This window comes from Parus major, chromosome Z, assembly GCF_001522545.3.
Source record: "Parus major isolate Abel chromosome Z, Parus_major1.1, whole genome shotgun sequence".
NCBI classification, from domain to species: domain Eukaryota; kingdom Metazoa; phylum Chordata; class Aves; order Passeriformes; family Paridae; genus Parus; species Parus major.
This window is the reverse complement of record NC_031799.1, coordinates 45463489-45478730: the sequence shown is the minus strand read 5'-3', so window position 1 is coordinate 45478730 and position 15242 is coordinate 45463489. Positions and strand designations below refer to the sequence as shown.

General features: G+C 40.2%; 1 protein-coding gene across 5 annotated transcripts in view; it reads right to left on the bottom strand.

Annotated features, from left to right (window-relative positions):
• GNE (glucosamine (UDP-N-acetyl)-2-epimerase/N-acetylmannosamine kinase) overlaps nucleotides 1–15242 on the bottom strand; it is a 38761-nt gene that overhangs the window by 2157 nt on the left and 21362 nt on the right. For all 5 annotated transcript variants that reach the window (XM_015652965.2, XM_015652966.1, XM_015652968.1 and 2 more), the window contains 9 exons: nucleotides 13808–14259; nucleotides 12654–12806; nucleotides 12014–12226; nucleotides 11682–11769; nucleotides 6852–7062; nucleotides 4434–4563; nucleotides 2416–2637; nucleotides 1284–1466; nucleotides 606–722 (listed from right to left, as the gene is read on the bottom strand). In XM_015652965.2, the coding sequence (XP_015508451.1) occupies nucleotides 606–722; nucleotides 1284–1466; nucleotides 2416–2637; nucleotides 4434–4563; nucleotides 6852–7062; nucleotides 11682–11769; nucleotides 12014–12226; nucleotides 12654–12806; nucleotides 13808–14259 (1769 nt within the window). The remainder of the gene's footprint in view (nucleotides 1–605; nucleotides 723–1283; nucleotides 1467–2415; nucleotides 2638–4433; nucleotides 4564–6851; nucleotides 7063–11681; nucleotides 11770–12013; nucleotides 12227–12653; nucleotides 12807–13807; nucleotides 14260–15242) is intronic.

Below are 15242 nucleotides of genomic sequence, written 5' to 3'. Positions count from 1 at the left end.
TTATGTTACCAGGTAGTATGTGTCTGCTGTTAACTTTTCTTTCCAAAGTCAAAAAGAAAAGGCAATTTTCTTTTTGTAAAATAATGCATTATTCAACATTATGGATGTGAAAAGACAAAACAAGGCATTAAGCATGCTTGTAAGCAAAGAGAAAATAGGAAAGCATCACTCTACCATCTTAGTCTTAACCACTATGCATGAGGGAGGACTATGCTTAGAATTAGTAAACCAGTGAAATACGCCATGTAAAGTAACACATAAAATAAATTGCCTTTGCTACCTCAGACCAGCCATTCACTTGCCTACAGTGAAGTGTCCCAGAATTTTCCAATATGATAATATTGAGACTTTACTTATTTTTTTAAATTGATCTTTGCAGAACCTTTTAATATTTTCTTTTTTTTTTTTTTGGGACAGATACTTTTAACGCTTCTGCTGACATTTTCTCCAGCATTTATATTTAAAATCTCATTACCATTAGTAATTTCAATATTGAGAGGGCCTCAATGTGTACAGGCTGTTTGTAGTGTTACAGTGCACTACCATTTCTGTACCCCCTAAAATAAAATCATGGAAGTGTTTCACCCTCTGGGCTATGTTCTCACCTGTTCTGAGAATGCTCTCTGCTTTTCTATTCCCAAGTTTAGCTGCTTGAATAAGGTGTGCAGCACTAACAATCTCCTCCTCCTTCATTGACATTCCTTCTACTAAAAGCAGATCATCTGAAAAGGAGAGAAAGCCAAGAGCAAGACATGATAATGTGGCAAGTCAGAGGGTGAAAAATTAGGCAATTAAAATATTTTAATTTCTTTTACTTGTATACTGAATCCTGAACAATTTGTAGGTAATCAATCTATATTACTCAGGAAACTACTTGCAGAAGCAGGAAATCAAACTCAAACAGTTAGAGTATGGTAATTCTCTAGTCTTGTCAGACCCAAAGGTAAGTAAAATATAAATATTCTCAAACTTAAGACCAAGAAGCTTTTGCTGAAAGACAATCACTGTGAAACCAAACATCACAGAATGCATGTCAGATTAGTTTACATCAAGCTTAAAAAGAAGAGACAGGCTCTGCTGTGTGCTTCTGGGAATTCTGAGACCAGTGGTTCCAAATGTTCCTTGCCACTGAAAAAGATCTGTACTATGCCGGCTGCCTGTACACCTATTCTTGTCTCCTCCCAGAAAAAGAAGGCAGATTTATTTTTTCTTAATATCTTTGAAAATTTCTTCCTATACTGCAGTTTAGTAACTGTGTTTGCAAAACCAGAGTAAATAGGTACCATCATGCAGTTTCTTAGCTTCTCTCTGTAACGCTATTCCTGAGGCATACGCTTCTATACATCCTTGGCTGCCACACAGGCACTCTGGGCCATCTAAGGATACGACAATGTGACCAAGCTCAGCAGCACAGAAAGAACTGCCATGGATCAGTTCGTGTTGATGAACGATTCCACCTCCAATTCCTGCAAAGATATAAAGACTTCTATTGTTACAAAAGAAGACAAACACCCCCTGCTACCCAACAGTTTTTAAAGGCCCTGGTTCTGCAAGACACTGATATTTGCCTATTCTGATATAGACAAGATAAAATAATTTGCATCAGTGCTCATCTACACTAGAAACCAAGAATTACTAACTGTTAAAGAACTCTTGTATATTTGACACACCTAATACACAAGCTCACAGCTCCCTCCTTCCTATTAATATATGGATCAAAATGGTGTATAATGCTTTTATTTTTTTTTTAAAGCCTATGGATAGTACTGAACTCTGACAGATCTTTTAAGCTTGTGAGTCATGCTCTTTATGAATAAAACTACCCAAGTGGCCCTAACATTTTATACTTCAGAGGAGAAGTTCTAATGCTGTATTTAGACAGCTAAACCTCTGTGTTAAAGGGCCAGGACACATAAATGTGGATGCCTCTGCTGCCCCTTCCCAAACTGTGTGTAGATTCATCAGCTAGTTCTTATTGCCACCATATAATGGACTATATACTTCACAAATGAGAGAAGTTACCCCACGTTTGCATTTGAGATTTAAGCATACTTTGTTATATTCAGCTGCTTATCTTCTAGATACATATTCTGATCTGACTTGTGTTTCTAAAGTTGAAAGAGAATTAAGCTATAAAGCTGAAAAAATGCAAAATTATTCCAGTTGAAGTTGCTCAAATTTTCCTTACTTGCCTGTGGAGCAGTACCAGAAGAACTTCTTTCATCAAGAAGTTTAAATTGTGGAAGTGGTTTTACTTGTCTGAATAAATTAAAAAGCACCCTAAACCAAACAAATAGTGTAGCAAAATAATTTTTTGTTTTCCAGGCATAGTGCTAATCTTTATGCCTATAGAACATCTGAACCTCTAAGTGATGGTGCTGGACTTTGGACTTCATGGAACTATGACATACCCACCTGTACCAGTAATCAGTGTTACAAAATTTTCTATTCCTTTTCCGTGACCAAATTTCCTCTCTGCTAGAGCAGCACAATTTCCATCATTGTCCACCCAGACTGGCAGGTGCAAAGCATCAGATATAGGAGTTCTGAGATCCACAGAGCTCCACTCCTGAATCAGTTTTGTAGAGTGAAGCACAATTCCTTCTCGAGGGTTTACCCGTCCACCTGTGGATATACCTGTCACAAAAATACAGAGAAAAATGAAAACTAAGTCTGTGTAACAGACTTTAAGTAAAAATCTATTTTTCTAATGACAATATTTTTTCCCCTAATACTAGGCTTTGAAGCAGAGCACAAAAGTAAAAAAATTTTAATTATTACTGCCAGTTCAACATTTGACATGTAAAGATCCCAAAATCATGGAATGGTTCAGGTTAAAAGGGACCTCTGGAGATCATCTAGTCCAACCTCTCTGCTAAAGCGGGTTCACCTACAGCAAGTGGCACAGGATTCTGTCCATAGAGTTTGAATATCTCCAGAGAAGATGACTCCACAACCTCTCCAGGCAGTGTGTTTCAATGCTCAATCACACTCTAAGTAAAGAAGATAGTTCATAGAATGCCATGCCTCTAATCACTATGCACAAAGTATCTTAAGACTAACTAGATGGGTAGTGGTTAATGTTAGTGAGAGAGTTAATATTCCTATTTCAGGCAAGATTGCAGCAAATTGCTTAATAGCTTTGTTTCTTGTTGGTGATGTACAAAAGACGGAACAGCAAAAATAAATTATTCAAACCCTAGAACACTGTTAAGTGTCTGTGAGTCTGCTGTAACTCTCAGGATTTATAATGACTAAAAGTAATTATTAGTGATTTTTACTTAAAAACACACTGGTTTTGGGAAAGAACAAAACTGTGTTCAGAAATTTGTCTCCTGAACAGAGTAGGTCAGTAATAGGCTCTATCAGCCAACCCAGTTTTCCCTAGCTGGAGAGGCTTCCAGAGTTGATGGAGTGTCTCAGGACCACTGAAAGGAAGGTCTCTTATGGAGGTATTCAGCTCTAGACAACAAAGTTTTTAGACCATTTTATTGTACAAAGCTTATATAATTGAGTCACATATACACATGGTTCCAGGGTAAACACTGTAATGGAAAGCAGCCATAAAAGCTCTAAAACAAATAGCTGAATTGAACATTAAAGTTGTAAGAAAGATCTGATTTGAAGGGCTAATATTTCTCCTTATGGCTTTGTGCACTTCACATTGTTTTCAAAGAATACATGTTCAAATTAACTTTTCATTGTAGTGTGTGATTCAGGCAAGTTTTCATCTGGAACAAGCTACTTTTCTTTGAGAACATTTCAAGCTAAAATAGAGATTCTGTCCTTCTTAAAAATCCAGGAGACATTACTCAACATCTTCATAAATAACTATTATGTATCTCCTACCCAAATCTCCTAGTCACCATTAAACCGAAGAAGTCCTGTCTGATATAGGCACCGTTTAACACAGAACTGTACTGCACGTGAACTAGAAGATAGCAGAAGGGCTGCTTTTGTCTCTGTTAGCTACAAATTCACTCCTAACATCCTAGTCTTTTTAATCTGCCTTGGTGTATCTGAAAATTCTGCTGCACAGCTGACCCTAGCCCTAAAGAAAAGTTTGCAGACAGCAGAGAAAACATCACTCAGCTGCAGCTGTTTCAAGAGCTGTTTTGAGAAATTCTGAACATCTATCTGATTCACAAGGCCAAGACAGCAGAGAGCTTCAAAATCCAGAGTGCTACAGAAACACATTTTAGATATAGTTTACTGTGACTTAACAGATTGTTTAATGGTTGTTACAAACTGGAGAAACTTCAGTCTTTGTAATCTGCTTCTCATTTTCCGTTTAAACATCTAAAAACGTTTGTTAAGAAAATGTAAGAACTTAAAGTACATAAGATCCATTTTAGAAAGGTGTTTTAAGTTAATGAGTAGCTATTTAATTTCATGTTGAAGAACATAGATGTAAAAAGTATTTGTTAACTTACCTACGCCCAAAATTCTGCAGTTTACGTTTACTGCCTCTGATGCAGCCTCTACACACATCTTTAGAATTAATGCTAGTCTGTCTTCATAGGTTTTAGGGTTGAGCTGGGTGTACTTCTTAACTATTTCACCCTAGAAATTAAAAACAGGTCAATTTGTAAACAGAGAGCCATAACTTATCTCTTTAAAAAAATACAGATGCTATGCTTTAGATCTTGGGCCTGCAGGCAAGGTTCTTGATAGCTCAAGGGGACAAGTTTTTAAGATTAGGCATTACATTCTGCTTCTGTAATCAACTTCCCATCTGAAATTAAATACACATTTTAAGGAACTTGTAGCTTGTGTGAGGAAGTATCACCAGAGCTGCTACAACTTTTGTTAGGCATAAACCATGACAGAGCAATGCACTTAAGCTCAACACTGAAGTCTTAAAAAAAGGAAAGCAACAACTGCTAAAAAGGACAGAAAAACCACAGTGCTTTAAAAATAAATTATTTCTAATCTGACTGCATAAAAGGTTTCTTTGGTGTCACAGACAATGCCATTTCACCAAAAAAAGCAGAACCAGACAAAGAGAAATGCTAGAAATTTCAAGGCAAAATTACACACATATTTTCAGAAAATTGTCTTCTAAGAAATTACACTTCTGAGTCGCAATATCTCTGGAGTACCATCAAGTGTGATACATCATAGAATAGTTTGGTTCAAAGGGACCACCTCAAAGATCATCCAGTTCCAATCTCCTACCATGGGAAGGAACACTGAACCAAACCAGATTCCTCAGAGTGCCATCCAACCTAGCCTTGAACGTTTCCAGGGATGCGGCATCCCAAACTCCTCTGGACAACCTGTTCCAGTGCCTCCGCACCCTCACAATAAAGAATTTCTTCCCAATATCTAATCTAGTCTCACCCTCTTTCAGGCTGAAGGCATTCCCCCTTGTCCTGTCACACATGCCCTTGTAAATACTTTGGAAAGGATGGGGAAGGGCCATGAAGATTATTTTTAACCCTAGTCACGCAGTGGTAATGAAAGTATTCATGACACATGCTTGGAATGTATGGGTACTAAGGATTTGACCTTAATCAATTGTTTATATCACAGGATTAAGTCAAGAGACTGCTGAAGGTATTCTGCCTAAGAGTGTTATTCTCCCTGTTAAATCCTCTGTGTAATGTAACTAACCAAAGAGGAGTAACAAAGACAGTCTATAAAAAATATGGCCGAGTCATTGATACCAAAGAACTTGGAAAAATTCCAAACTGACAATGGATTTGAACATCAGGTCCCATCATCTCAGCATCACAAGAGCAATAGAGTTTTGGACGCTTAGTTTCTTCTTCACTTTTAGTCTGGACGGCACATAAGAGAACTTGTTTTAGAAGACAAGGCTGCAGCAAACATTATCAGAAGACATAACAGCTTCCAAAAAGGAATTTTTGAAATCATCTTTTTTTGTGAAAATAAAATGAAATCTCATATTCTGCCACTGGCTGTTAAATGCTTACATCTCTTGTGTAAATTTTGTTATGAAAGTCTGATTATTTTCACTCTGATTTGCTAGTATTTCAATTTTCATAAATGTCACTTTGAGCTCTGTAAAGTAGGCAGAATTTTTTTAAATTATTTTTTTTCAGGCTGTGTTGACTCACAGGAAAAAATGTTGTGTCAATTTTGCTTCTAAAAATATTACACTTTTAAAAGCTGTCTATAAGACCTTGACGATCTGTTAGACACCTTCTAAATGAATGGAAAAATTCTGGACTGTATCAGGTCACTTTACATAACCTTTCATGCTTCTGCACCTTATTTTGCCCTCTGGGCAACTACTTATTGAACTGATCTAGTTATCTGCAAATATGGAGTGTAAATGTAATTGTCCAATACTGTTGAAAATAAAAGCCGAAGACTTATCATCATGAGTTTTATTCACATCTTTGAAATGCTGCAGAGCTCAGTAAATTGATTTTCTACATGCTGGTTGTTGCTCAGAATGGTCTTGTGTGTCTGTTACATGGCAGTGTAAGGCAGTGGAGAAGCAAAAAGCCTGCTATTGAAGCCTTCCATGTTTTGCTTTACACACAAAAATTTGCAGGGTGAACTGAGTCACCTTTTACGAGAACCAACACATGCGGAAGTTGTTCTGTTCTTCAAAGTCCGTAGTCAACCTGCACAAAGAGGCAGCTACAACCTTGCACCAGCAAAGGGGCATTGCTAGTTTAATATCAGTCTTAGAAGAGCAAACCAGTAGGCAAGCTGTATCCTGACTGTATGAGAGGCAGCAAAGAAGGGGATAAATCTTTATTCCTCAACAAAAGTCAACAGACTGCTTTGTTTTGGAGCTCTTTTGCAACACAAGCCCATATCCACAAAGCCAAATGAAGTTTTCAGGATATTTAGAAGCACAACAGAATATTTACCTTCATACTGACAATTGCTACTCGGAGATTTGTTCCTCCTAGATCCACTGCCAGTGCACTCTGTGTCTCTAGAATATGGTCAATATCTTGAGAGATATTATCTTTGACAGGAGGAAAACAGAATTTCTTTTGCAATGGTTCTTTGAGGTCAATAGATTTAAGGAACTTCAAAATCCTTGGAACAGCATTACCATCTCCATATATTTTTGAGCTATAATACAAAAAAGAATTAATGAAATTTGAAATAACACTGCAGTCTATTAAGTTCTTTGTATGACAGAAAAGTTTAACAGTGTCATTGCAATATTATGATCTGGCCACTCTGCCAATACTGCAGCTCACACTATGAAAGTTTGTCATGAAATATGGTACATTGAGACAATGGTTTACAGAACACACACAGATCTTTCAAGTCTGGCACTAGCTCCATTTTGGAATATGAAACTGGAATGTAGGAAACTGAAAAAAAATGGTGCCAAAACCCCTGTAAAAATTAAGTTTAATGAAGAGACCCACAGCATAAATCAGAAATAAAAATATGGACTGTTTATGTGCTACAAATGAAATAAGATGTACTTATGATACTGATGCCAACTGTGTAATAATAAACTACATTCATGTCAGTTTTCAACATGTCTGTTTCTAAAATATCATACATGGCATCAGATACTTGGTATTAAAGAATTCAGTTTTATTGCTCTGTTTAGATTCTTAAGAAACACTCTTTTTATCCTTGTCCTTAGCTGAACAAGTATCTATCAATATTTATATGAACTTATGTGTTGGAGAAATGAGGGTCAATACTCATTAGGGCTGAGGAATAAGGAAAAGCACCTTGCCAGAATTCTGCAGCTTCTCTGGAAGCTTGCACTCAGGGCTCTCTATGTATCATGAGGTCAAATCAGCTATCCAGTATCGTGTCATAGAAGCACAGAACAGCTTGAGTTTGAACTGACCTCTGGAGATCATCTAGGCCAAACCCAGCCCTGCTCAAGGCAGGGTCACACTGAGCAGGTGACACAGGAACTCGTGCAGGGTAGGATTTTAATGTCTCCAAGGAGGGAGACCCACAACACACCTGGACAGTCTGTGCCTGTGGTCTGCCACCCTGTATGTAAAGCTCTTTTTCATGTTGATGTTACTTGTGTTTTGGTTTACAGCCATTACTCCTTGTCCTCTTACTGGGCACCACTGAGAAGAGTCTGGCACCATTGTCTGGGCACATGCCTGGAGGTATTTTTATGTTTTGAAGAGATACCCCCTCCCAGTTCTGTTGTCTTCTCTAGACAGGGCTGGCTTCCACATTTTCTCTCTGTCGTCATAAGAGAGATGCTCCAGACCCCAAATAACAGGATCACAGAATAAAATAGGCTGGAAAAGACCTTTGACATGATCAAGTCCAACCTGTGACCTAACATTATCAGCTAAACTACGTCACTGAGTACCTCATCAAGTCTTTTTTCAAACACCTCTGGGGACAGGAACTCAACCACCTCCCTGGGTAGTCCATTCCAGTGCCAAACCACTCTTTCTGTGAAGAATTTTTTCTAGTATCTGGCCTAAACTTCCCCTGGTGTAGCTTGAGGCACTCTCCTCTCATCTTGTCACTGCCTGCTGGGAGAAGAGGCCAACCCCCATGTACCTGGCTACAGCCTCCTTTCAAAGATTGTGCAGAGTGATTAGGTCACCCCAAGCCTCCTCTTTTCCAGGCTAAACAACCCGAGCACCCTCAGCTGCTCCTCACAGGACCTGTGTCCCAGACCATTTACCAGCCTTGTTGCCCTCCTCTCAACGTTGTTGCTCAAGCCTCTCAACGTCCTTCCCAAACTGAGTGACCCAGAACTGGACACAGCACTCCCGGTGTGGCCTCATCAGTGCCCAGCACAGGGGGAGAATGACCTCCCTGCTCCTGCTGGCCACACCACTCCTGATCCAGGCCAGGATGCCAGTGGTCTTCTTGGCCACCAGGGCACACTGCTGGCTCATGCTCAGCTGGCTGTCACCTGTACCCCCAGGTCCCTTCCTGCCTGGGCACTGTCAGGCCACTCTGTCCCCAGCCTATGGCACTGCAGGAGGTTTTTGTGACTCAAGGGCAGGACCCAGCACCTGGAATTGTTAAATCTTGCTGGAATTGGCCCTTCAATCCAGGCTATCCAGGGCCCTCCTACCCTATAACAGATCAATATTTGCTCCCAGCTTGGTGTCATCTGCAAATTTACTGATGGTGGACTTGATCCCCTTGTCCAGATCATCAGTGAAGATATTAAACAGGATTGGTCCCAGTACAGTTCCCCAGGGGACTCCACTGGTGCCCAGTCCCCAGCTGGATGCAGCACCGTTCACCACCACTCTCTGGGCCTGGCCAGCCAGCAAAGAGTGCTCCTGCCCAAGCCTGGGCTGCCAGCTTTTCCAGGAGTGTGCTGTGGGAGACAGTGTCAAAAGCTTTGCTGAAGGTCAGGCAGACAAGATCCACAGCCTTTCCTGCATCCACCAGGTGGGTCAGCTGCTCAGGAAAGGAGATCAGGTTGGTCAGGCAGGACCTGCCTCTCCTAAGTCCAAGCTGGCTGGGTCTGATCCCCGGGGCATCCTGTAGGTGCCATGTGTCCACACTCAAGATGACCTGTTCCATAATCTTGCCAGGCTGACAGGCCCCTAGTGCTCTGGATCTTCCTTCCTGCTCTTCTTGTGGATGGGTGTCACACTGGCCAACCTCCAGTCGTCTGGGAGCTCCCCAGTGAGCCAGGACTGCTGGTAAATGGTGGGGAGTTGCTTCACAAGCTCATCTGCCAGCTCCCTCATCACCCTGGGATGGATCCCATCTGGTCCCATGGATTTATGACCATTCCAGTGGCTCAGCAGTTCTCTGACTGCCTCCTCCTCAATAACAGGGGGACCATTCTGCTCCCTGACACCATCTACCAGCCCAGGACAGTTGTCCTGAGGACTGTCTTACTGATGAAAATTGAGGCAAAGGTATTAAGTATCTCTGCCTTTTCCTCAACTTTAGTTACTAAATTCCCTCTCCCATCCAATAATGAATGGATATTATCCTTGCCCCTCCTTTTGTCAGTAATGTATTTATAAAAATATTTTTTTATTATTCTTTACAGAAGTGGCCAGACTGAATTTTTATTGGGCTCTTGCCTCCCTAGGCTTTTTCCTACGTGACCTAGCCACATCCTTAAACATTTCCTGAGTTACCTGCCCCTCTTTCCAAAGATGATACATCCTCTTTTTCTCCCTTAGTTCCTTCACAAGTTCTTTTTCAATCAAGACCAATGGCTCATCTTTTGGGACACAGGGACAGCCTGCTCCTGTGCCTTCAAAATTACTTTCTTGAAGTACATCCATTCTTCCTGGACCCCTTTGTTTTTAAGGGCTGCTTCCCAAGGATCTTTCTGAATCAGATTCTTGAATAGGCAAAAGTCTGCCCTCCAGAAGTCCAGTCTAGAAGTTTTGTTGGTGGCCCTCCTTGTTTCACCAATTATTGAGAATTCTATTATTTCATGATCACTGTATCCCAAATGGCCCCCCCAACCACATCTCCTGCCAGACCTTCTCTGTAACCCTTTTTGAAGATGGGAGTATCATTGGCTTTCCTCCATTTATTAGGGATCTCCCCCACTCTGTGATTTTTCTAAGATAATGGAGACTAGCTTAGCAACATCTGCCAGCTCCCTCAGCACATGTGTGCGTCCCATCAGGCCTGTAGATTTATGGGTTTTTAATCTGCGTAGCTGATCTCTAACCCATCCCTCTACAAACAAGTCTTCCATTCTCCAGCCTTTTTCTGTTACCTCTGATGTGTGGGATTCCTGAGGGCTGTTCTCAGCAGTAAAGACTGGAACAGAGAAGGCATTCATAAATCTACCTTCTCTGTGTCTTTCATCACCAGGACACCCATATGTTCCAGCAACAGCCACACATCTACCCTATTCTTCCTGTTGCTCCTGCTGCTGAACTTGCAGAAGTCCTTTTGTTGTCCTTGACAACTCTAGCCAGACTGAATTCCGAGTGGGCTTTGGTCTTCCTTCGCACATCCCTGCATACTGTGACAGTGTTCCATTAGTCCTCTGTCCCTTTTTTCACATCCCATAAATTTCTTTCTTCTGTTTGAGTTTTACTAGAATCTCATCTATTTAGGTGTCCAGCCCTCTTTGCCTGATTTCTGGATCATAGGGATGCACTGGTCCTGAAGTCAGAGGAAGTGATGCTTTTAGCCAGGGGGATCCCCTTCCCCCACAACAGGTTAAAAATCATAAAAACATAATCCACTGTTATAAAAGCCAAAACCTTCTCAATAGCAAAAGCCACAAACCCAGACACTGATCTGCACAATCTGGCTATTCCCAGTTTCTCTGACTGGTAGGATACATAAGGAAGTGACTTGGGCAGTGATGTTTTTCATGTGCTTCACCACGGCTTTGTAGTCTTCGTGATCCTGCCCATTTTTTGGCTCTCAGTGTTATTTGTAACCACATGAGAAAGTGTCCTTCAGGCACAAGTCAGAGTACAGACAGGATGCCCTCCTGTTCCCAAAGAACAAGCTCTCTTAATCACACAGATCTATGTTAACATCAATTTTGGCCTCTTGACTTTCTGTTGGATGTTAAATGACTACTTGTATTGAAACATTGCTAGTAACATTTTGCTCTATAAATACTATTGCATACCAGATATCACATGGCTCTGAAATGAAAAGTCATTTGTAACCTCAGATTAGTGCATTAAAAGCGCTCCAATAAAATATGATGAAAAACCTTAGGACTAAATGCCTTTTACTCTGCTGCTTTAACATCTCCTCCAATGAATTAAGATGAATGTACTCACCATGGATATTGCTTCCCAAACTGCAGCTGTAGAGCATGAAGAATCTTATCCTGTGTATCAGCATCACGAACATGAAGAACATTTTCACCTAGACAACAAAAATTAACATATTAGGACAGATCAGATCCTCAAATTGCATTAGAGTGTGAGCTGCTTTAGAAATGAAAAAAAAAAAAAAAGTTTTTATTTCTTCTGTGAGGGAAAGATGCCCATCAAATTGACATCACTCTTCATCAGTTATGGTCCTCCCCTTGCTTCCACTAAAGCAACGGTGAGACCTCTGATGCAATACCCTGAATTACAAAATACTGAAGAGTTAAGCAAACATGTACCTGTTTCTCTTCCTGTCTGACGTGTCCCCAAGTTGATGACAGGTGTACCAAATGCTCCCACCTCTCTGACACCACAACTGCTGTTACCAATCATGCAACCAGCATGAGCAACTAGCTGAATGAACTGGTCAAATGGCACATGCTTTACTGCCCGAAAATTGGGATGATGTTCAATGCCCTTCTTCCTCATCACACGAACCATCTCTTTGCTTCCTACAGAAAACCAAAGTATAAGAAATTATTTAAGTTCTACTTTAAGAATGTAGATCCAGCCATTCACTGAGTTGCTAGCTCTGAATAAAGTTTTGTTCTGTTTTTATCCTTACACTGTAAATCACATAGCTCAGCACATTTGCCAAAGTTTGATACAAGAATTTACTGCAAAACGATCCCTGTAGTTTTAAGTTAATTTAAGAGACACTAATACTACTCCTACATGTCACATGTTTCTCCTCATTTTCCTGCCCACACTGAAAAGCTGAAATGTCCTCCAGCAATGTGAATATGGAGCTGCAGCAGATGCACGCATGAGGCTGACACCATCCAGCTATTTCCACCTGGCTGGAGGACGTGGGATAAAAGCACTCTTTTTGAAGATAATCTGTTATGTGTCACTTTGTCATGAAGGTATTCTACTCACCTGCATCCACATTAGGGAACAGAACAAGTGTTCTCTTGTTGAAGGAGATGAGTGCGTCTAGTGTCAGTTCAAACATCTTTATGGAATGTTTAATATCTGTGGTTACAGGATGTTGCAGAGCAACTATATAATCTCTGGTTTTGACATCTTCACCTGTCCAAATGGAGGGCAAGAAAAGTTTTTTTATTGGCATAGAATAGCAAGAGGAAGGAAGGACATACTTTTGGAACTACAGATGTGAAAGCCTGAAAAGTCAAGGCACTGACTGGAATATATCTAACATACAGGAATCAGTGCTAGAATAAAAAACAAGGGAGTTACAGGATAGCCCAGCTTGTTATTTGCCTCTCTAAGCATGTCTCATAACTTTAGAGACCAATACCTTAAATGTCAACAAACTGTTAACTTGCAAGCCTGCTTCTGAAGCTTTCCAAGACTACACCAGGATTGAGAGACCGTTCTCACACCACTATAATCTGGAATAATCCCTGAAGCCACTCAGATTTTGTGTCAGTTGTCCATTCTCAAGCAAAGACTTAATTTCCAGCGCTTTGAAATTGTCAGTCATACTTGTCTTAGTATATTTGATAAACATTTATCTGCGAAATGTACTGATCGAAAAAGACTCCAGCTTCCAACCACATATGGTTGCTTCACAACAGGAGACTTCTATGTCAAAGACAAAAAGCAAACATAAAACCCCACTGTTTACAGGAATTATTTTTAAGTCAATGAGTATGAAACACCAAAAGCCTTTTGTCCTGTTGCAGTGCATTCCTCAAAAAAAGGTTCATAACAGAAATTCTGTTTGATTTTTTTATATTAGGGCTGAACAGCTTTGACCCTATTTAAGCAAAACTCTAATACACCAAAGTAACTGGTCATGTAAGACTGTTCTGCTTTTAAATTGCTCAGCTCAGAGAAATTACCCATTTAAGGAGTTATTTTTGACTCAGCAGAAGGTCCAGAAGTGTTTATTAAAATGCATTTGAAGCCTTTCAGCTGTACGTGGCAGAAAACAGAATGAAAGCAAATGTAGGAAGAAATTTCAAGTACTATTAAAAAATATATTACTTTTTGACTGATAACCTACTTACTGAGTTCATCTAGTGTTGACAGGTATGTGAGAAAAACATAAAAAGTGGCCCACTTACCTAGCCACATGCTAATAATACTCATGTAGTCCTTGTTTTTGGCAGAGAGCAGCTTGTCATATGAGGGACAGCCTGCTAAAAGGATGCGGTCGTGGTCTTCACACATGGCTATCAAGTGCTGCTCTGCACTCCTTGTGCAGCACACGTGGTAATGGGCCAGTTTGGTTATGGCATGTCTGATGGAGTCATCGATGGTCCCACTGACTTCCCCACCTTCAATGTGAAGAATGCGAATGTTCATCAGGGCTGCAGACGTCGCCAGGGCCAAAGCATCGAATCTGTCCCCGTGAACTATCATTATGTCAGGCTTCAGGCGGTTGAGGACATCGGGTAGCTTGACTAATGCAAGGCCCACTGACTCCACCATAGCTGCTTCATCCTCCCCTCTCACAATGGTGTGCAATCTTGTATGAATATCAAAGTCATCTTGTTCGATCATACGATAGGTATTACTGAAGGTCAGAGAGAAAAGGTTATTAGAGTAAATACAACTTGATTTTACAGCAATATTGCTTCACAAAATAAACATGAATTACAACAGCTGTACTGGGGTTTGTAAAAAGACCTGCTTTTCACATCTTCTTCACTGAGGAAGGTAGCTTTTAAGATTTAACAGAATATTCTCATCCATGTGAAGATCCTTCCTATATTCCAAATATCCAGTTTCTCTAGACACCTTTAAGGAGGAACTGTGCTGAACATATTCTGGAAATCCTCAGAAATCAAACTCCTTGTTCATGTGTCTGCAGAGCCTTTCAGAGAGTAGACATGGCATGATTTCCTGTCAGAAAGGGTATGTTTATTGACTTTTCTGTGGACAAATGTATAAATACAACCGATGTGTTGCAAAGCTGTATGTTTAAAGAAAACATCTTGCAGGTAGCATATATTATATCAGATTCTGCATTTTTTTTTAATGTAAATCCTTTTCATTTTATGGAGTAAAGGGGCTTGCATTTATATAGCATAAACTTCACTATATTTCCAACTCCATCTACAAATATTCTGCACAGACTTACCATTTTCCTGATTATGTACATTTATCTCAGTAAACTTTCTGCTCATTGTTTCTGTATTCTTTGCCTTTTGAAAGGTGCAAATCTAGGGACAAACAAGACTCTGCATTTCTGGTGGTTTTGTTACTTTTACAATCCTCCAAGCATTTCAATAAGAGACACTTTACAGGATCAGTGTCATCTGACTTCTTCTACTTTTTATTACCCCATTCACATCACTAGAACATACATGTTCTGAGGACCAAATAATTTCCTAGGATGCAGATTAAGGGGTGCAGGGCTAGACCCTGAAAAAACCCCAAGGGGTACCTCGATTTTAGAATACTTACCTCAAAGTAATTAACAGCAAAAGTATTTGCCAGATCAAAATCTCTACTGTTTGCTCTGTGCATTACAAATAATTCACAATACAGAGACAA